General features: G+C 52.9%; 8 protein-coding genes across 8 annotated transcripts; 5 read left to right on the forward strand and 3 right to left on the reverse strand.

The window, feature by feature from the left end:
* Positions 1-179: 179 nt before the first annotated feature.
* On the forward strand, positions 180-848 carry N7462_005245 (TOM complex receptor protein TOM20; the record flags this gene model as incomplete). The annotated part of the gene is made up of 3 exons (XM_057076970.1): positions 180-237; positions 329-574; positions 643-848. 3 exons carry the CDS (start codon positions 180-182, stop codon positions 846-848), a joined length of 510 nt encoding a protein of 169 aa, XP_056936475.1.
* Positions 849-2,070: 1,222 nt separating this feature from the next.
* gel2 (1,3-beta-glucanosyltransferase gel2) lies at positions 2,071-3,795 on the forward strand (the record flags this gene model as incomplete). Its single annotated transcript, XM_057076971.1, has 4 exons — positions 2,071-2,079; positions 2,158-2,288; positions 2,398-2,497; positions 2,596-3,795. The coding sequence occupies 4 exons, from the start codon at positions 2,071-2,073 to the stop codon at positions 3,793-3,795; spliced, it is 1,440 nt and encodes a 479-aa protein (XP_056936476.1).
* A 702-nt stretch (positions 3,796-4,497) lies between these two features.
* On the reverse strand, positions 4,498-6,865 carry N7462_005247 (MRX complex nuclease subunit; the record flags this gene model as incomplete). Its single annotated transcript, XM_057076972.1, has 2 exons — positions 4,498-6,785; positions 6,850-6,865. 2 exons carry the CDS (start codon positions 6,863-6,865, stop codon positions 4,498-4,500), a joined length of 2,304 nt encoding a protein of 767 aa, XP_056936477.1.
* Positions 6,866-7,591: 726 nt separating this feature from the next.
* On the forward strand, positions 7,592-11,036 carry N7462_005248 (F-box and WD domain protein; the record flags this gene model as incomplete). Its single annotated transcript, XM_057076973.1, has 2 exons — positions 7,592-7,934; positions 7,996-11,036. 2 exons carry the CDS (start codon positions 7,592-7,594, stop codon positions 11,034-11,036), a joined length of 3,384 nt encoding a protein of 1,127 aa, XP_056936478.1.
* Positions 11,037-11,817: 781 nt separating this feature from the next.
* Positions 11,818-13,844, forward strand: N7462_005249 (acyclic terpene utilization AtuA family protein; the record flags this gene model as incomplete). Its single annotated transcript, XM_057076974.1, has 3 exons — positions 11,818-11,842; positions 11,907-12,235; positions 12,315-13,844. The coding sequence occupies 3 exons, from the start codon at positions 11,818-11,820 to the stop codon at positions 13,842-13,844; spliced, it is 1,884 nt and encodes a 627-aa protein (XP_056936479.1).
* A 2,103-nt stretch (positions 13,845-15,947) lies between these two features.
* On the forward strand, positions 15,948-17,711 carry N7462_005250 (uncharacterized protein; the record flags this gene model as incomplete). Its single annotated transcript, XM_057076975.1, has 5 exons — positions 15,948-16,006; positions 16,139-16,289; positions 16,337-17,339; positions 17,415-17,484; positions 17,552-17,711. The coding sequence occupies 5 exons, from the start codon at positions 15,948-15,950 to the stop codon at positions 17,709-17,711; spliced, it is 1,443 nt and encodes a 480-aa protein (XP_056936480.1).
* Positions 17,712-18,640: 929 nt separating this feature from the next.
* N7462_005251 (FAD-dependent oxidoreductase) lies at positions 18,641-20,274 on the reverse strand (the record flags this gene model as incomplete). The annotated part of the gene is made up of 4 exons (XM_057076976.1): positions 18,641-18,773; positions 18,875-18,953; positions 19,047-19,770; positions 19,867-20,274. 4 exons carry the CDS (start codon positions 20,272-20,274, stop codon positions 18,641-18,643), a joined length of 1,344 nt encoding a protein of 447 aa, XP_056936481.1.
* A 1,139-nt stretch (positions 20,275-21,413) lies between these two features.
* N7462_005252 (uncharacterized protein) lies at positions 21,414-21,608 on the reverse strand (the record flags this gene model as incomplete). The annotated part of the gene is made up of 1 exon (XM_057076977.1): positions 21,414-21,608. The coding sequence occupies one exon, from the start codon at positions 21,606-21,608 to the stop codon at positions 21,414-21,416; it is 195 nt and encodes a 64-aa protein (XP_056936482.1).
* Positions 21,609-21,681: the final 73 nt, after the last annotated feature.

Here is a 21,681-nt window from a genome sequence, read left to right on the forward strand (position 1 = left end):
CGAGCGGGAGAGAAAGGCCGACGGAAGAACGTAAATCCCCTTCAAATTTATCGTTCCCCAAACACCCGAGCTCATCGCCGCTTCACGTCCTCCGCCTTCCTCCCCCTCTCCCGAATCGCTTGTATCGTGGTTTCAGGTCGCGTCTTTCAATTCATTTCCTCCATAACCTTTCCTTTAAAATGCGCACATCTGTTCTGGTGGCCGTGTCGGCCGGCACCGTTATCACCGGCTTGCTCGGTAAGGACTTCCCGTCATCCCAGTCCTGCGATCATGCTAGGCAAGCCTTGAATTTCATAGCCTAACTTTTTTATTTCCGGGTCTGTAACAGCCTATGCCGCGTACTTTGACCACAAGCGACAGACCGATCCCGAATTCCGCAAGTCCCTCAAGCGGAACAACCGCAAGCTCGCCAAGGCTGTGAAGGAAGAGGCGGAGGCCCAGGGTGCTGCTCAGCGCGAAGCCATTAAGGCGGCTGTGCAGCAGGCCAAGGATGAAGGCTTCCCGGCCGATCTGGAGGAGAAGGAGTCCTACTTCATGAACCAGGTCGCCAAGGGTGAAGGGCTGTGTGCCGAGGGTAGGTTCAACCGGGGCAGATGACACCAAATGAAAGAATCCCAACTAACCTTCCGTTTCTTGTGTTAGGCTCCGACCAGATCGAAGCGGCCCTTGCTTTCTACAAGGCCCTCAAGGTGTACCCACAGCCTAAGGATCTGATCTCGATCTATGACAAGACTGTCCCCAAGGAAGTCTTGGAGATCCTGGCCGAGATGGTTGCCATGGACTCCGGTCTGAAGTTGGGCTCGTTCACGGGCGAGAGCAGCCCGGCCGACAACCACGGTGTCGAGTAAACCGAGCCACCGATAGTATAAAGTCGTTCTTGGGGGAACGTTTTCTTTGCCCTTGGCCCGCCTTTTGCCTGTAACTTCCTTCCCTTCTTCATCCTCTTCTCATCTTTCTCATCCTCCTTTTCTCACACCCTCTGCATCCGCCTTCCCCCCCCCCCTCACGATGGTGTCCACTCTCCACTACACCGCTTCTGCTTTTGTTCCTTGTTCTGCCTGAACTGTGTATATGTATTGGGGTCGTCTTGGCCCAGGCCGGCGTGGGCATTTGTGGCCTTGGTATTTCTCGGCGCCATGGCTTTTTATTTCCTTTGCCCCTTTTCGAAACCCCATGCCGCCCACCCTTTGATTTCTGTATGTTCCGGGCTTTCTTTTTCTCTGTTCTGCATTATGGGCATGAAGGAGAGAGAGAGGGGGTGATATACAGTCTGTATTTTAGAGCAAATGAAAGGCGATTAAAAATCCCATCTTTGGTATCACCCACTCCGCCTACGCGAACATCACTATATTGATTGGCCCTCATCCTGGTCTAAATCCTGATCCGAATGATTCTAGGATCCCATTGGGTCCATCCTCCCCTTTTATTGGCCCACGGGCCCTGAGGATCCGCTTCTCACGATGTGAAACCGCGCGAAAATACCGGACAGACGCAGTGAGATCATCGATGGACCCCTGACGGGCCATTCAGGGGCCCTCCTGGGCCTTGAGGGCCCCACTGGGCGGCACCAAAGTCCAGGGCCCAGCGACCCCCAGTGACCCCCAGCACCCCCGAGGGCTCCCCCAAGAGGCCCCCCAGGGCATCCCAGAACCCCGAAGCGGTCCCTGACTGGGCCCTTTGACCCTGGCGCGATCCACTTTAGCCCGCCCACATTGGCGTCTATGCCTGAATGTTTCGAAGGTTCCAATGGCCCTGATGTTCCCCGCTGATCCTTGGGATTTTCTCGTGTCTCCTTTTTATTCAAGAGCTTCTCCCCCTTCTGCCTCAGCTTCGGCCTCATCCTGCAATTCTGCGTGCTTTTGCTTCGGCAACCTTGGTTGCCCCGACGTTCTTTCCTGCGCATCGCGCTGCCACTCTTTCTCCATTTCGCGATTTGTCTCTCCTTTTCCTCTCTAACGTGACTATCGGGATCTATTCGATAATCTGGCTCCTCGACAATTTGATTACTACCGGAACAATCCTGATTATCTTGGCTCTTTGTTCCATCGCATCTGATCCGCAACCTTCAAGATGTTCGCTGTAGGTGACACCCCGACACGATGCGCTGCAACGCCAAGCCCTAATGAAAGCTTCTGACGCTGACATCTTAAACCCCAGTCCTACGGTCGTCTTCTCACAGCCATTTGTGCCCTCGCCGGTTCTGCCGCGGCCGTGACTCCTCTGAAGGTCCAAGGCAAGGACTTTGTCAACACCAAGACTGGTGATCGTTTCCAGATCATTGGCGTCGAGTACGAAATCCTTCGCGTCCAACCAACTCAAAATATTGGGCTTTCCATATATCTCTTATGGCAAACCCCTAGCCCTCTTTGACAGACTAGTAGCTAACTTGCGCAATAGCTACCAGCCTGGTGGCTCATCTGGTTTCAGCAAGAAGGCCGATCCGTTGAGCGACCCTGATGTTTGCCTGCGTGACGCTGCCCTGATGCAGCGCCTAGGTGTAAGTCCATACTCTATCAATGTTTCAATACCTGGGGCGTCTTGATAGCGATCAATCAATTAAGAGAGAGACCTCGCGACTCATAAAACTTGACTTAGATCAATACCATTCGGGTTTACAACCTGGAGCCCTCCCTGGATCACAACAAGTGCGCCTCGATCTTCAATGCTGCCGGCATCTACATGATTCTCGATGTTAACTCCCCACTGGCCAATGGTGCGCTGGATCGCACTGCCCCCTGGACGACCTACACCCCTGCATACTACCAACAGGTGTTTGGTGTGATCGAGGCATTCAAGGAGTTCCCCAATATCCTCGGCTTCTTCGCCGGAAACGAGGTGATCAATGAGGATGCCACTCGTCTGGCTCCCGCCTATGTCCGTGCTGTCGTGCGGGACATGAAGGATTACATCGCGAAAAACGCAGACCGGACTATCCCCGTCGGCTACTCCGCCGCCGATGTCCGTGATATCCTGATGGATACCGCCCACTATTTCGAGTGCGAGCTCAAGAACTCCACCAGCTCTCGTGCCGACTTCTTCGGTTTGAACTCATACTCCTGGTGCGGCAAGGCGACCTACACCTCCAGCGGCTATGATGTTCTGACCGATGACTTCTCTAACGCCACCTTGCCCGTTTTCTTCTCCGAGTATGGCTGCAACGACGTCAAGCCCCGTGTTTTCACCGAGGTTCAGGCCTTGTACGGTGAGGAGATGACCCAGGCCTTCTCTGGTGGCCTGGTGTATGAGTGGACCCAGGAGGCCAACGAGTACGGCCTGATCAAGAGCAACTCTAACGGAACCGTGACCACTCTTATCGACTACGACAACCTGCTCTCGCAATTTAGCAAATTGGACATGGACCGCATCTCCTCCAGCAACACCTCTCAAACTAGCGTCGACCCCGAGACCTGCAGTCCCTCTCTCATCACATCTTCCGACTTCTATAATGCCTGGAATCTACCTGAAGCCCCGTCCAAGGTCTCTGACTATATCAAGAACGGTCTTCCTGCTAGCATCAAGCCTTCGGGCTCTCTGGTCTCCGTGACCGCTACCACTCTCTCCGAAAAGGTTTACGACTACACTGGCAAGGAGATCACCAATGTCCAGTTCAAGGTTCTCTCCAACGACGAGTCCAACTCACCCTCCTCCACTGGCACTGGCACCTCTAGCTCTTCTTCGTCGTCCTCCTCGGGTACCTCCACCAGCACAAACGCAGCGTCTTCGCTGAACGGTGCTCCATCTATTGCCCTGGGCGGCCTCAGCGGTGTCTTCATGTTGCTTGCGTCTTTGTTGTAATTGATCATGGCAATTAATCTTCAATTGGTTTGGTAAACACGCAGAGTCTTTGTGACACCCGTGCTTTTGTGACTATTGCTGTGTTGCTCAACCTTTCTCGAGTCCCGACCGATGCTTCTCCTGAACGGAGGGATTTTCTTCTTGTGACTTACTTATTTGCTTCTCTGCATATGCTTCATTCTGTTGGTAGACCAGCGGATGATGTCTCTTTGTTCTTTGTTTGACAGTGTTCGACAGTTGCCGCTGTGACGAGTCAATGCCAACGTTTATTTTTCATTGTGATACCTCTGCATTATCTCTGTATTATCAATCGATGAGGCCCAAATAAGCTTCCCAAGCTTCTAGGCTAGTCATGAACCCCCCCTCAATTATTCATCACACCGAAAAATGACCCCATTCCGAAGTGTAATGCAGATGAAGTCTCAAATTCTATAAGGATTGAAACCTAGAAAAAGCACTCAAAACACAAGATAGGATTTGTCCTGGAGATAGTTGGTCCTTGACTGCTGATTCTGTGGTTCTCCTGACCTCAGTATTCCAGTTTGCTAGTCATGATGTAGAAACTATTGTGAGGAGGAAGAGCCATCTACGTAAATCTTCATGGTTTCATTAATAATGCTAGAGATTTTGTGGGAGGGTAATGCGTCAGAATCGCATGAATGCAAAATACAACGCTCGAAAGTTCTCATAAAGACCGTCCGCTCAGCGCCGACGTCTCGAACTAGAACTAGCCATTGGCTCAAAAGCATCATCATCATCGTCATCATCATCAATGCCATCGCTTATCACGCTCGTATTACGAGTCGATCGACTAGGTCGTGATGAACGAGTGGCACTGGCACTGGCTTGGGAGCCAGCGAAACTCAAAGTAGTCTGTGTTGGTTTCGTGCCTCGGGCAGCTGTTCGGTGTGTAGCAGTTCCAACCACAGTCGTCGACGACGGGGCTGGTGATGCTGTAGTGCGTCCAACTCGACTCCGAGTGGTGGTCGTTGCGACAGCCTTACGTCCCCTCGAAGCTGCTGTTTTACGCGGTTGTTTGACGAACAAAGCCTGGGAGTCGTCGTCGTCGTCATCCAGCATGATGACATCGTCTGATTCCTCGTCCGAAGCAGCTTGCTTCTTTCGCCCCTTTGTCGTAGAGGGAGCTTTTGCTGTTCGGGAAGTGGGAGCCGCCTCACGACCGGTACCGCGACCACGACCTCGGCCACGCGTGGTGCCACCTGCAGTGCGACTTCGTCCTGGCGCGGAGCCGTCATCCCCTCCAGCTTCTTCCTCAGCTGGATCGCCACCCTCATTATCAGAATGAATGAGAGCACCCGGTTGATCCTCCCACTCGCCATCAAATTCAGAATCCCATCCATCCGGTCTTGGCTTGAAGCGTTTCTTCCCGCGCGTGCGTTTCTTGACACCTTTATTAAATAGATCTTCCATCTGCCCACGATACTTCTCCATCGCAGTCACAAGGGAGCTTTGAGCTCTCTCTTCATCACCTAGATCATCTTCGTCGCGATCGAGATTCATCAGGTGCTTGACCTGACTCTCCAGCGATTCATTGACAAACATTTCCATTGCATGCTTGTCATCTTTATCAATGAATTGCGTTACCGCGTCCCCAAAGGAATTCTGAGGAAGAATGCTCAGGGATTGTGATGCGAGAAACTCTTTTACTAGTTGCTCCACCTTAACAGTATCCAGGGCAGCCAGATGCGAAGTAGCCGCATCATCGGAACTCTGATCGGTCTTTCGTGAAGAAGTCCCGGTTTTTTTTTTCCGATGAAATTGCACGACATCATTGACATTGGCCACCTTTCCGACAAATCGATTTGAAAATCGCTGTGGGTTTTCACAGTCAAAGCTGCCACCTTCAGCGGTGGAAATCTCGACACGAAGGCGAACAAGAGGTAAAGGAGCTTCCAACACTTCATCATCCTCGTCATCGTCCAATACACCATTGGTTTCTCGCCACTCTGCATTCGCTTCTTCTATCAATTCCTCAACGATTGACATGAGGAAACGGGTCACCTCCGTTCGGTTGTTCTCCTTCCGAGCAAACTTTTGTGCCTCCTTTTGTTCGGATAGCACGATTTCGCGCATCACGAAGGGGCGAACCGTTTTCAAGCGAATCGGTTCGCACTTGAAATCTCGACCCGTAATACTCACGATCGACACCCGTTTTGGAACGGCCTCACCCGGGACTAGTGACGTTGCGACCGATGATCCAGGTTGCATAACGTGGAATTTGGTGATAGGGTTCAATTTCGGGTCAATCAAACACTCGTGTTCGTGTCCCCAAACCACCAGATCCATGAACTCGGGCAAGAAGTTCTCAGGCAAATATCCAGTCTCAGTGTATGCGTGATGATTTTGATGGACGGACATCAAGTTGAACCAATCATCCTTATGAACGGATGGCTGATAGAACTTGACTTTGCCGTCTCGAAAGGTGCGAAACAAGCGTTCATCTCGAACGTTGCTCATTCCGTACAGGGCCAATTTCGTTTGGCCTTTCTGAAGCAGCACAGGCTTGATTTCGATATTATCTGACTCCGGGGTTCGCCCGTAGTAGTTCAATAGGCCAGAGACCTGTAGTAGATCCAGAGCGGCGAGATGGCCTTCGCCTGAAGGGTCGTCATGGTTGCCGTGGATAGAGAAAATTGGGATCGCAATATTCATATCTAGGTCTTCGTAGTTGACATGGTTGAAGGCTCCTCGGAAGGTTTCGCTTGCATCGCTGAGCATCTCCAACTCGCACGGCTTGTCACCGAAGCAGTTCATTCGGATGGAACGCATCACCTGATACATGGACTTGCGCGAAGGCTTATTCTCATGAAAGAGATCTCCCGCAAGTAATACCATGTCCACATCATGTTCTTTCGCTAGACACATGACTTCATGGAAGCTTTTCCAGCTGTCATCTCCCCTAATGGGATCTCGTTCATTGTATCCGACATGGTTGTCGGTAGAAACAAGGATGCGGATGGTCTCCGCTTCTGTGAATAGTTATCAGGATATATTGTTCGTTGTAAATGATAAAATTCATTGCAAAAACCTTACCATTAGCACTTGGCATACTGTTTGGAGATCGATCGTTGGCCGCACGCCCGGGGTTCAGCTACTTGTTTAGAAGATGGTCCTCGACAGCTGGCCTGGGAAAAGCTGCTTCAATAGCCAGGCGCAGGTCAAAATAAACCACTGGAAGACCCAATAATATCTCAACCGACACAACTGACCCAAACGACAACTCCTGGTGTGTCGCAACGGGCCACAAAGAGACGGTTTAACGCGGACGTGCAGCGGGTCGCGCTATCACGTGAGACATCGCGCGTGAAAGCGGCCATGCGGCAATAATCCAGCTGCTCGTCGTCGGCGAAAGATGCCAGTGAGAAGAACCGTCCACGAAGATGAACGAGCTGACGACTGATATGCTCAACATTATCAATGTAATCAATGTAAGAATTTGCCCAGAAAAGACGTCAAGTATCGCTGAAGCGACAGTATCTGATGTGATTTGACTCGCGATAAGCTGATAGACTGATAAGACCGGATAAGCAAATTGCGGCGCGGCAGAACCGCACGTTCCCAGCGCCGTCTGAGTATTCTGCTACATGGCCGCTTTGCATCGCCTTCCGACCTCCGCTCTTCTCCCGTTGCGCGCCAATTCTCTCCTTTTCCCTCCGCATCGCATTCAAACCCCACGCTTCCCACCCCTCTTCTGCATTCTTCTTGTCTCGACTGATCCAGGTTTCTGCACTGGCTCAGTCGCTTCTGTTCCTCAGATCTCTTCTCAGACCTTTTTATGCAATCCGAGCCCTCTGCCGTTCCTCAATATACACCTGCCGTTGACTCATCTCAAGCCAACCTCCACCCCACCCAGCATGGAAATGATCTCAATGATGGCCCAGTCTCTGGTTCCCTCGACCAAGAGGAGATCGGAGACCAGTCGGTCCTTGAGTCTCCTGTACTGGGGGCAATCCGCGCGTCCGTGAACGAGGACCGCAGCACCCCGCTAACCTCTCCAGCCCGACGAGTGATCCAGCATGAAAATGCGGGAATTCCAGGGAAGAGGATGGCAGAACTCAACTTGCAAGTGGTTGCATCTAATGGCCAGTCAAACCTGCCTCTGGAGGCTCTTCCAAATGGTATGCTCTGATCTAAGAGTCTCATTCAACTTAGAAGCATTCAACTAACAACTCTCAACAGAGGTTCTCACCCATATACTTTCGCATTTGCCTCCTCAGTCTCTTTCGGCGATCACGCAGGTTTCCCGCCGGTTTCATGCATTGGTCACAACTCCTCATGCTTGGAGAATTGCATTTTCTCGTTTCTTCGCTGGCCCTCAGGCCATGGCACATGGGCGGCGCGACCCCGCGGACCAGGAGGATCTGATGTCGGATCGGCGATATTTCGCAAGGCTGACTGCTCTGGCGTCTTGGCGCAGTGAGTACATTCTGCGTACCCGGCTGATGCGCTCGTTATCTCGAGGCAAACCGGCTCAGTTCTCACCCTCCAAGAAACATGGAACTGTGAGGTCGGCAAACGCCCGCAACGGCAGCGCCGTGGTGACCTACACCTCGCAATTGCTGTTGCCGGTGAGTCATCTTCATGGCTCATTCAATACGGGGAACAGAGAGCCGACCTTCATTCACGGCGCCGCGGAACAAGGCCTTGCCTCTGCCAGTGACCCGTCGGCAGTCAAGATCAGTAACTGGGGATTATCGGATCACCAAATGTTTCGACATTTCGCCGATATTTTCCCAGGCGATGCGCCATATGGTCTCGGCGCAGGAGAAATGATTGGTGTGCCTAATTCGATGGATGTCAGTCAGCCCTACGGCATGATTTATGGCGAAGGTTGTCCCAACGGCCGCAGTTACTTCATTTCAACAACGGAGCAGCGAGGCCGTTTCCTTCTCCCCTCAGAGCTGGGCTCCCATCCCAACTTAGGCATTCCCGCCGTCAGCATGATCACAAATGCAATTTGTTCAGTCTGGATTGCCAAGTCCTCTTCGATCCTCAAGACAACTGGTGGGCTTATGGCAATGATGACCGGTTCTTCTACTGGTATTTTGTCGGCTTATTCACTAGGGTCTCATCCCACTTACGAAAAGCGATTTGAGCCAGGTCAGGCGACTGCCAAGTGGGTTCTCAGCCCTGGTGTTCCCATCATTGGCATTGCTGTGGATGGCCAATATTCTCTCAAGCGCCATTCACAACAACGTATATGGGCAGTCGCTCTCAACGCACTTGGAGAAATATACTACCTCACCGATCTCCCACGGCAGCCGAACATTCCATCTACTGCGAAGTTAAATGCTGAACAACTAGATGAGCTAGCCTGGAAAACTGGTAGAAGCGTGCGCTGGGAGCTTTTGGAACTGAGTAGACGGAAGGCTCGCCCAGACATATTCAGTCATGAGCCTGTTGATGGGAGCTATAGTCCGCGATCCTCATCGGATTCCATGGAACTTGATCCTACCCAGATTTGCGCCGAGACTAAGGAAATTGAAAAGTTCCTTTTGTTCAAACCGAAACACTTTCGCAATGTTTGCGAAGGGTGGAACATGCGATGTGACCTCCATGTTGATTTTGCTGGTGATGATGCGCGAGGCGCAGGCGAGTCTGTGCTCGTCATTGCTCGTGGAGGCGGAGACCCGGAAAATGCCTCGATCCGACGATATCTTCGTACTGCCTCGACGTCTGGCCTGAGTTCTTCAGCCTCTACACCTCAATTTGGGCATGAAAAAACTTTCAAGTCTCTCTTCGGTGGTCCAGTCCATATCTCGAACCCAACATCTGCTGACAGTCTTCCGCCGTCTCGCTCCTCAACTCGATCGGTAGACCTCATGCGCGAAGCCAAGAATGAATGGCGTGTTTCGAATTTTACGTTTGGCGAGAAGAAGTCCGTGGAGATTACTACGACTGCATTGGACAATTCTACCTTTGCTACCCTCCTGGCAGATGAGGACCCTCTTTTGACACTTTCAGGAACCTCGTTCTCCTCGGCCACAGCTTCGCCGATGCTGCCGCATATGGCACAGCCCCGGTCGACTCTTGAGGTCCCTGGTCAACGTGCAAGATACTTGGCAGTCGGCACAAACTCTGGCATGGTCTATGTTTGGGATATCCGTGCCCTTGCGGCGCAACACGCTGACGCCATTAATTCGATTTCTCCGCTGCAAATCATTCAGACTGAATCCCCGCAGATCTCTTGTGTGGCCTTGACATCGTTATACCTTGTGCATGGAGGAAATGATGGTCTTGTCCAAGCTTGGGATCCGCTAGCCTCATCCACACGTCCGATTCGTACTATCAATTCGCGGTTTTCGACTCGAGCGCGTCGTCGCTTAGTGCAGGCGGAGGCTACTATGTTAGGCGTGGGCAATAACTATTTTGCCACAGGAGCCATCAGTCTGGACCCAGATCCAACCTCGCTCCGCGGAATGGTATCGCTGGGCTCGCACCTTCGTTACTGGTCTTATAGCTCCTCTGCGGTGGATCAGTACAAGAGCAATAAGCGCCGAGTACGTCGCTCTTTGCGGGGCAGCAATGGCGCTGCAGATGGCCAGCGCTTCACCAGTAGTGGCCGAGGTTTGATCCAGGACTTTATCGAAGATGAGCGCATCGAACTTGAACGTCAGCAGATCGCAGACTCGAAAGAGCGGGCGCATCTGAGTGCGCGCTTTGGGGTTGACCTTCTTGGGCCTGATATCGATGAGGAACAACTTCTGGCTTATGCCCAGCTGCTCAGTGAGGAAGCGTACATGGGCGATACCGCAAAGCGTGGTGACCAGACGGCCATAGCTAGTTCTGTTGTCAGTACTTCGCCCAGCGATGTGGCCGGGCCGAGCTCCTTTGGGGTGGGTGACGTTTCCTCTTCATCGTCTCCTTACCAGGATCCTTCCGATGAAAATGTGGACGATGATATCGCCGAGGCGATTCGACTCAGTCTCCTTGACGAGAAAGCTACCACCCCACCAATCGACCTGACGCCATCCATTCCCATCAAGTATGCCAAGGGATTGCGACAACCTCGCCATACATCTAAGGATGGAGAGGCAGAAGGCAGCCAACGGCAGGAGATGGATGATCTCGAATTTGCCATCCAGCTCAGTTTGGCCGAGGAGAAAAGTCGGGACTCCGGTAATGGCGAAGAGTGGGAGGAGTTCCCAACACTGGCGCCAGGTCCGCTATCCTCTTCCGTGTCCTCTGGTAAGGGCAAAGGAAAGGCGAAAGCTGTTTAGAAGCCGAGGTTTATGGGATTCTGTTTGAGATTTTAAGTTTCATGGTTTAGTTTCGTAACCTGGTCGACTTTCATATGGGAGGGTTTTTTGATTTAACATCTATAAATAAAGCCTATCATTCGAGTTTTGACGTAAATATCATCGTTATCATGAGCTCCTGTTCCACTCTTTTAATTGACCCTCAACCTGCCAACTTCCTGCTCAGCTCCAACTGACTTCCATCCGAGGATGATCCCCGTTCTTTTCATTTGTGTCATAAACTGTTCCTAGAATTGTTTTATATCTTCAACCTCTGCTTTGAGAAATGTTGTGGTTCAATTCCCTGATTTGAATACGTAAATTTATCCATGTTCTATGATACTCGAGTCAGACTGTCACTGTTCGGGCTTTGTGAGTTCGCCAAGATGCCACCAGTCAAACCCAGTGAGTTGGTTAATACGGCTTTGTGATGGGAACTGACTATCTCAGTTCGCTCAGGAGCGTACTTGAAGCCCACTCCTTGAGCAAAAGCGGCGAAAGGGTGAGCACTACAATTCAAGGGGCCCGCTAAGGGGCTCTAGACAATCTACGGTGCTTATGCATAATTGGCCCGTTTTATCAGATGCTTTTTATGTGGAGAAGAGCGGGCAACCCCGCAATTTCAAAGAAGCCGAGCTGCCTCGGTCCTACTCCAAACTAAGTTGCAGGCCAATGCTTCTCAACGGTCAATTCTCTGGGAGAAGATATAGGATGCGTTTTCATACCTCAAAGTCCTAACAAGGCCGACATTGATTGTAATAGCATGGCATTCACCGGTCGTCCCATTCGTATTGCAGGCAGGTTTCATTCATCACGACCCTCCTGTGGCGCAATGACATTAACACTCCGCAGGCGCCTCGGGCTCTGCTTCAGATCGCCGTCATGCAATTGCTGAGTTTGCGCACCACTACCCGACCGACCCAGTCGATGTCATTATCGCCGACTTCATGAGCGAATTCAATATGGCCACGGCTGCTGGTCGGCGGGTGGACCAAACAACAGCTGTTGGCGCGACTGCGTCGCCGGCATACGACCTATCATTTCTAGAGGCGTTAGCCCCAGCCTTGGAGGATCTGGCCAAGTATGGCATCAAGCTAGCAGTCAATGCCGGTGTCACCGATACAAAGGGCCTCTACGAAGTGGTGATCAAAATGGTCCAGGCGAAAGGATTAGACCTGAAGGTTCATGCTCATTCTCAGACCCCGTACATTCATTAGACACAATGAGCTCTTTTATGCTAAACTCTAGATCTCTGAATAGGTAGCCTGGGTTTCGGGAGATGAAGTGCTGCCCACTATTCAAGGTTCATTGAAAGCCGGCCAGTCCGAGTTCCGGAACATCTACACGGGCGAAAAGCTGACCGACTGGTCCTTCGAGCCCATCTTTGCCCAGTGCTACTTAGGTGGATTGGGTATTGCGGCGGCATTGGCCGGGGGCGCCGATATTGTGCTCTGCGGGCGAGTCTCCGATGCATCGCCTGTCATTGGAGCTGCATATTGGTACCATAACTGGAAACGCAGCGAGCTTGACAAGCTGGCCAACGCTTTTGTCGCTGGTCATCTCATCGAATGTAGCAATTACGTCTGTGGAGGCAACTTCACGGGGTTCAAGGCTCTGGAACAGAATGGGGATGGCTGGGCCAACATTGGATATCCCATCGCCGAGATTTCGGCGGAGGGAGACGTGGTGATCACCAAGCAAGCACATGTAACTGGTGGCGCGGTTACTGTCGACACCTGCACGTCTCAGCTTCTCTACGAGATTCAGGGACCGTGGTACTATAACTCCGACGTCACCGCCATCCTCGATGGCATCCACTTCGAGCAGCGCGGTATCAATCGGGTTGCCGTTCATGGCGTTCGATCTGGGCCTCCCCCACCCACAACCAAGGTGGGCATCACCGCTCGGGGTGGCTTCCAAGCGGAGGTATGGTGGTTCTTGACGGGCCTCGATGTTGAATCCAAAGCACGCATGATGGAGACGCAGGTCCGCCGTCTGCTGGCTCCGTATGCCGATCGGTTTACGTCTCTCAAGTTCGACCTCCTGGGGTCACCGTTGGCAGATACTGCAGATCAAAATCGTGCGACTGCTCCTCTCCGTATTGTGGCTCAGGCGCGACATGCGGAGGATCTGGCGCCCATCCGCTTCCTGAAACCCATCACGGACAACATGATGCAGGGCTACCCGGGTGCGACTTGCCACCTGGATGTGCGACAGGGGTTTCCCCGTGCCGTCTTCGAATACTATGTGACTCTCTTACCCCAGAGTTCTGTGCGGCATCGAGTCCATTTGCCATGGAAGCCCACGGCTAGTACGCAGGTCCTGGAGATCTCCCCGCCTCCCACCGCGAAGATCTACCCGTCCCAACAGCCCTCACAGGCTGTCACTCACAGTGATCAGCCGGTCGATCTCGCTCGTGACTTTGGTCCAACGGTCCGGGGGCCCCTGGGATGGATTGTTCACGCTCGTTCTGGCGATAAGGGATCGGACGCCAATTGCGGCCTCTGGGTCCGACATCGCGATGAATATCTCTGGCTGCGGACGCTGTTGTCAGTTGATACTGCACGCCGGCTGCTGGGCAAGCCCAATCCTGCTGCAACGGTGATGGGAGACATTGACCGGTTCGAGCTGCCTGGTCTACAGGCCGTCCATTTCCTCTTCAAGAACCACCTGGACCGTGGCGTGGGGGTGACGACCACGGTGGACTTTCTGGGGAAGAATGTGGCGGAATTTCTGAGAAGCCGGCACGTCGATCTTCCTGTTCGGTTTCTGAATCGGGGCAAGCTGTAGATGGATCGCATCGGGGGTGTATAGCGGAGGGGTGGAGGGAGGCTAGTATCATGTACCTGTACCTGTACCGTGACTTGATTGCTCCTTTGTCCCCCTTGTAAGCTGGGAGGAACGCCTCAATACGTGGCTGCATGAGAGTTGTTTTAATTTGGTTTCATCCAGTATACGGCAGTATCGTAAGGCGTGTATAACCTCGGTCTGTGCAGGAGGAGGAGTCGGCCGTCGGCAAGGGAGTATACGAAGTAGCGCCCTCCTACGACTCGGAAGACTTCCAAGATTGCTACATTATCGTATCCGTATTCATCAGCTCGATATGTTGAGTGCAGACTCCACCACCTTTCTACAATGATCCTTTATGAACTTGAATTTTTGCAATTGTAAACCAGGATCATGCCAACCTCTCGGGGGGACTCTCCCTCTTCGCGGAGGAGGTCTTCCGTTTCCGCACCGACCTTTTGTTTTTTTTGGTACCTCCCGGCCCTATGCAGAGACTAGAATGAGTCCTCGAGCCTAGCTTACTCCAACGAAATCAATTATCAATCGAAGAAGGTTTCTAGAGGAGGAAGAAGAAGGAGGGGGGGGGGGGGGGGGGGGGGGGCGAACCCCGCATCCCCGACTCAAGTCAGCACGCATATTGCCTAATGCGGGAGTAAATCAGAGTCTCCTCGGCCCAGTCCACCAGAGGTTTGAGTGGTTCGTTTTTTGATGATTTGATCGTTTGATTGCTTTCGAGATATCTATATCTTTTTTTCCCTCTATTTTCCGTGCTATTTTCTCACTCCCTCCCCTTTCTTGAACTTTGCTTGTTTGATTTCTATGCTGGCTCATTCGTCTTTGTTTTGCTATCGGGATTGGGATTGGGATGGGGATTTGTTTTCTCGGCCGAGGGGGTCTTTGTCGTCGCGTCGGTCTGAGGGTCTTCGTCTTGTGGTGGACCGGACGAGTGGAGGCCGAGTAAATACAGTATATCCCGACACACCAAATGGCGGTTGTTGTGATCCCGCGACGGCTTGATCCTATGCCCTAGCAACGGGGACCTCGCGCATCCTCGATGCCTCGATGCCTCGGTGTCTCTCTGCCTCTCTGTCTCTCTGCCTCTGCTCGTCCTCTGGACGGAATATGGGGATTCCCGAGGTCTTCCCGTCTCCACCGCGAGTAACCGGGCAGACATTCGCCCGCTCGGCGAGTTATCATCATTCTGATGTACCCGTTCCACTTCGCCACGGTTTGACGCGCCCCTCTTTCTCTCTCTGCTGCTGCTTGTTCTCTCCCGGCAGCCTCGAGCGCAGGATCCCAGATTGATCGACACCCCTCGGCCCAACTCAAAGCGAATCCCGTGTGCAGGCTACAGGAGCCTGATCCACTCTTTGTTGATGGTGCTCTTCTCTCTTGCAGTAATAGAAGTACAACAGGACCAAGATAGAATCACACCAGCCCTCTCTTCTGTCGAACATAGGGGAAAAAAAAAAAAAAAAAAGACTAGAAAAATACTAGAAAAAGGAATCTACGAAGCGCAATAGTTGAAAAGAAAAAAAAAAAGTAACAATATTTACAATTCGCACCGAGAAGAGGGGGAGGGGGGAAATGAGCGCAGAGACTCGAGGGAGGGGCATTCGGACAAGGTACCGGGATGGTACTTAGGGCCGCGCCCAGGGTGTGCGAGGCCCCGCCGGTACCCGCGCGGTCGTTGAGCCCCGCTGTCCGTACGTATCGATACGGCTGACCCAAAAATACCGTGTCGAACCCCCGCATGCAACTAATGTACCTCATGCAACCACCGCAGCTAAACTCGGCTGCAGAAGACCACTAGGCGACTAGACGACCAAGACGACCAAGACGACCAGGACAGTGGTAAGAGAGACCCCGTAGTCCCTCCCCCTCCCCCGGCTCCATTGGAGGATGGGAGGACGAAAGGGGTCTCGGATCCACCGAGCATCAGTCATCCGAAATCGAAGGGGAAGCTCTCGTGGACCCGAACTCTGGGACCCGTGGGAAGAGGGGAATCTGTGACTTATAAAAGAATAACCTCCCCCGCCCAAGCTGTCCCCTTCGCCTCTTCTTCCCTCCCCCTTGCCTCCATTTTTCTCTGTACATTCCATCATCATGGCTCTGTCCACTACGATCAAGACCCCCAATGTCTCTTATGAGCAGCCTCTGGGCCTGTAGGTGACCACCCTCCCCTCATTCCACTCCAATCCCCCCCCCCCCCCTCTCCCCGGCTACCCGCCCAGTTCCCCTCCCTCCGCAAATCGAGAAAGACTGGTGTCTAATCGGGCGCTGTACCATTTGCCCAGGTTCATCAACAACGAGTTCGTCAAGGGTGTCGAGGGCAAGACCTTCGAGACCATCAACCCCACCGACGAGAAGGTGATCGTCGCCGTCCATGAGGCCACCGAGAAGGATGTCGACATCGCTGTCAAGGCCGCCCGCGCAGCCTTCGAGGGTGTCTGGCACGATGTGACCCCTCCAACCGGGGTCGCATGCTCATGAAGCTCGCCGATCTGTTCGAGCGGGATATGGAGATCCTCGCCTCCATTGAGGCTCTCGACAACGGCAAGGCCGTCACCATGGCCAAGGTCGACGTCGCCAACGCCGCCGGCTGCCTCCGTTACTACGGTGGCTGGGCCGACAAGATCACCGGCCAGACCATCGACACCAACACCGAGACCCTCATTTACACCCGTCACGAGCCCGTCGGCGTCTGTGGCCAGATCATTCCCTGGAACTTCCCCATTCTGATGTGGGCCTGGAAGATTGGCCCGGCCATCGCTGCCGGTAACACCATCGTCATGAAGACCGCCGAGCAGACCCCGCTCTCGGCTCTTTATGCCTCCAAACTCATTGTCGAGGCCGGCTTCCCTGCCGGTGTCATCAACGTCATCTCCGGCTTCGGTCGTGTCGCCGGTGCCGCCATCTCCAGCCACATGGACATCGATAAGGTCGCCTTCACTGGTTCCACCCTGGTCGGCCGGACCATCCTGCAGGCCGCAGCCAAGAGTAACCTGAAGAAGGTCACCCTCGAGTTGGGTGGCAAGTCCCCGAACATTGTCTTCGACGACGCCGATATTGATAACGCCATCTCCTGGTCCAACTTCGGTATCTTCTTCAACCACGGCCAGTGCTGCTGCGCCGGTTCCCGCCTGCTGGTCCAGGAGGGCATCTACGACAAGTTCATTGCCCGCTTCAAGGAGCGTGCGGCCAAGAACCAGCTGGGCAACCCCTTCGCTCAGGATACCTTCCAGGGTCCCCAGGTCTCCCAGCTCCAGTTTGATCGGATCATGGAGTACATTGACCACGGTAAGAAGGAGGGCGCCACCGTCGCGCTGGGTGGTGAGCGCCACGGTACCGAGGGCTACTTCATCCAGCCCACCATCTTCACCGATGTCACTCCCGACATGAAGATTGCCCAGGAGGAGATCTTTGGTCCCGTCATTGCCGTCACCAAGTTCAAGGATGAGGCTGAGGCCATCAAGATTGGCAACAGCACCAGCTACGGTAGGTCCTAGCACCATGATGCCTGAAATTCATGAAACCCTTACTGATCATCTGTGTTCTTCCTTTCTCTTTCAGGTCTTGCTGCTGCCGTTCACACCACGAACGTCAACACCGCCATCCGCGTGTCCAACGCCCTCAAGGCTGGGTAAGTTTTGCTCCTCACGTGGGATGGTCCTGGACTTTTGACACTAATTATGCGTGTCCCGTTATAGTACTGTCTGGATCAACACCTACAACCTGCTCTCCTACCAGGCTCCCTTCGGTGGCTTCAAGGAGTCCGGTCTCGGCCGTGAGCTTGGATCCTATGCCCTGGAGAACTACACCCAGGTCAAGACTGTGCACTACCGCCTGGGCGATGCTCTGTTCGCGTAAGCCAACAATGCAGAAATGGGGGTGGGAATATCAAAAAAGGCAAAGGAACATACTCAGGCAATGAAATGATGAAGCGAATGAAATCTGTTATTTTGATTTGTATATAATCAAAATTGTACCAATTTTGAAGTCTCTGGTCTCTGGGTCGTACTACCTGGATTTTCTTATCTTCCTCTTTCTTCCTCTTTCTCTTAAAATTCCGTTCTATTAGAATGCTCTTTTCTCTTTCCTTCCCATTCTCTGGTCAATCGCGGGGTCCCTCCACGGTTGGCGGGGCAGCCGCGTCACGTCAATACTCGTGTACCGTCCCCAGCCCTGTTCTCCCCGTCCGTTCGGTCTATCTACACACGAGGGGGCGCAGGCACGCGTCGACTGCCGGTTCCACGTCTCCTCCCTGATCTCGTCTGGGACTGGTCTGCGAGATGCCACAAAGCGTCCGGCCGTGGTCGCGAGTTGTGTTCGCGGGCGAATGCATCCCGTCTCGGGATGCATTCGCCCGAGCTGCCCCGGTGGATCCCTGGCGGGGGCGTTTCGATCCGGGACGCTCGCGGTTGACGGGGGATTGGCAACACTACTAATCATCGACCCCCAAGTTTCTAGAAATTCGCAATCGGTGGAATCTTACTGGTTTTGACTTCTTCTGGTATGATGTACGGGGTATCGTCCGGAATGTTCGGATCAGAAAATGGTTCATGAGCTGGTTGGACAGCGCCAGTACCTGCACCTTAAAAGTGGGTCGGTGGATACACGTAGTCTGGTCCGTACGACATACTAGCACCTAACTTTATATACTATTTGGTATGATGTGGCTTGACCAACTAGTATAGCCAAACCCAAATTTGGACTCGAATTTCATGACTTCGATATTTCCAAGTTCTCATGTACAATATTTACCATTCCTGAATTCTTATTTCCATGTCAATACAGTCTTACGCGGCCGCACCCACAGTGATCCCATTGGGCAATTCTAGGCCAATGGGCAGGCCACAGATGAATTGGTCGCTGTACCGCGTCCCGCGCTTTGCCGCCAGCTTCTCCTCCACGTCGCGATACATGTCGTATCTACAGGCAGTCAGCATTCTGATTCTGATGGGGAGGGGAACCAGATCTGGGAGGTAAGGGTGAAGCGGGAGAAACGGGGAAGAGGGAGGAGGGGCACTAACGAGTTCATCTCCTCGATGGTCAAGACCTTCTTCGGATCTTCGACCTTATAAGTGGGGGTATCCTTGTTGACGGAAAATCCTAGCGAGCGAGAGTATGTCAGTATTGAAGAGGGGGTTTCCACCGATGATCATTGTTTTTCTTTTTCTTTTTCTTTTTCTTCCTTGGACATACCGATTCTCTCATTGATGTTGTAGGCAGCCTTCGCGGCGGCAGCTTGCACTCGAGTCGCTCGTGGCAAGCGCACCTCCTCATACACGGCTAGGGACTCTGCGATGTCGCCATTGAAGTATTTCTTTTGGAACAGGATGCCGAGCGCGGCGGCATCCTCGATCGCCATACAGGCACCCTGGCTTTGGTGTGGCATCATGGGATGGCCGGCATCCCCCAACAGACAGACGTTGGCCTGGTGAATATATGGATATGGGTCATGCACCCACAGCCGCCAGGGCTGGATCTCCTGACCGATCGCAAGATGCTGGAGGACCTGGCGGTCAAGCTGGGGGTAGGGCTTCAGCAGTTCCTCGACGGGGCGGCTCTCGGCTCCCCATGCTTGGGTGGAGTAGTCACCCTGGTCACGGGGGAAGAAGCAGTAGTAGGAGAGCAGCTTGCCGCCGTTGCAGGGTGAGAGCACGATCTTGTCCCATTTGCCTTCTTGGCCACCCCAGTATTCGAGGGCACTGTCCTGGGAATAATCGACCAGCCCCAGCTTGACGGCTTCGTCGGTGCTGACGTTGGCATGCAAGCAGCTAGACTCCGACGGACGCTTTGCTGGATTAATGCCGAGAATGCCTCGGACGGCGGAACCGATGCCATCGGCGCCGACGATGAGATCGTGCTGTGCCGTCACGCCGTTTTCAAAGGTGATGGTGCTGGTTGCGAGATCGATGTTGCGGCACTAGATGTGATGTCAGCCGGGTTTTGTATTCCTTCCCCCTCTTCTTCTTCTTCTTCTTCTTCTTCTTCTGATATGGACTCATTTGGAGAGGCATACTCGGTGGTTCACGATTAACTTGGCGGGAGTTCCCTCGCCGTCTGCGCCCAGCGCCGAGTCCTTCAACATGGAGTGCATATACTGGCGATGGAACATGTTGTACACATATCCCCAGCGCTTCTCATAATCATCTAAATCATAGACACTGACGGGCTCGCCCGTCTTCCAGTCGCGGTTGATCAGCTTCTTCAACACCACCGGGTCGCCCTTAGCGACATCCACGCCCCATTCATGCAACCAGCGAGTACCGTTCGCCGCGCAGGACACTGAGGCCCCAACTTCGCCGGCGAAATCCGACTTCTCGTAGATAGTCACGTCATGACCGGCACGACGCAGGGCGATGGCGACCGACATACCGCCGATGCCACCACCGATGACGCCGACACTGATACGTCTCCAACCCGACATGGTCCTTGGTTTTGGAGCTTGGGTTTGTTTGAAATGAGAGAGGGGGGGAAGGAGAAGAAGAAGCTGAGAGATAGATGAGGGGGTCCTGAACGCCTCTCTCCAACCCCATTTATATCGTGTTATCTCTCACTCTTGTCTTCCCCAAAGTGCCAGATCCGCTGGGCCGCTGGGCGGGCCGCGCACCCGCTTATCGTCGGGTCGGGGAAGTGGAGACAAAGTATAATCAATCATCGACGCTAAAATCGTATCGCCTTCTAAACACTCCGATAGTTTAGTAACTATGAATACTATAGATACTCTAGTCCATCTGGCTGGCCATAGGCGTCGAGTGAGACGTTTTGGAAGCCCAAGCAGTAGCAACATCAGATCAAATCACCAGCCATGTCTATGCCAATAGAGAACAAAATAAAAGGAAAGGGAAAGGCCAGAGGTGATGAGAGAATCGCCATCCGCAGTCTTCCGTGTCGGTGTCGGATTACTTCACCCTTCGATCTATTTGACAACAAAGCATTGTCTTCTCAAATAATGCAGTCGATAGAGGGTCGACCCAAAAATTGTGCCCATTATCTGGCCTAATGTGTCTCGTCTCATTCAGTCTCACAATGGAATAGCCTCGATGAAAGACCGTTGTCCTCCACAAAGAAATCGATCTCAATCAAATTATATGTCATTCACAGTCTTTGTGACTGAGGAATCGAGTATCTATTTAAGTAATCGCCTCGCAATATTTAAGTAATCGCCTCGCAAGCTTTGCTGATACTGGGCACCTCACCAAGATTCCAATTGACAGTCTGGGGGTCCGACTATACCACTGTCAACACATTTCCCCTGAAAGATACCTCCAGCATCTTGTAAGTACCGGGACAGTCGTCCGAATCATCGAAAATGAGTCGGACTCCGAGGTATTACGTTAACTTCTTTCTCCAGCCCAAGCTCAACCTATTGCTTGATATCGACCTCCTTGTGGCCCTGAAATGTTTGCTCGGGAATGAAAGCACAACCGTTACTGTTGATCCACCCAGCCTCAGCTCCTCTCCGATTTTTCTATCCATTCATCTGCCCCCAATCGACCTGATGCGCTTTCGCGGGGAGTACGTAGTCTCGGAGTCTAATATTGTGGCCTGGACGGACGGGCTTCTTCAGACATGGATTTGGCGCTTGCCTTCCGAGGGGTTACCGTTCGACCGCGACACGCTCTTCGACTTAACGAGCCCCTGTGTCATAGACATTTCCTTGCATGAGGTTCCAATCTGATACTTTCTCTCCTTCTGCGGTCTGCTTTCGTCAAACTTGTTGCTGATTCCTTGGTGACTTTCTCGTGGGGTCCGCTTCATCATGAAAGGACGCCAGTGCGCCCCTTAATATCCAGTCGTTCTTGATCCAGTCTAAGTGTCCATCTCTTCAGAT

Source organism: Penicillium macrosclerotiorum, assembly GCF_028827735.1.
Source record: "Penicillium macrosclerotiorum strain IBT 26536 chromosome Unknown utg000003l_segment0_segment0, whole genome shotgun sequence".
NCBI lineage: Eukaryota > Fungi > Ascomycota > Eurotiomycetes > Eurotiales > Aspergillaceae > Penicillium > Penicillium macrosclerotiorum.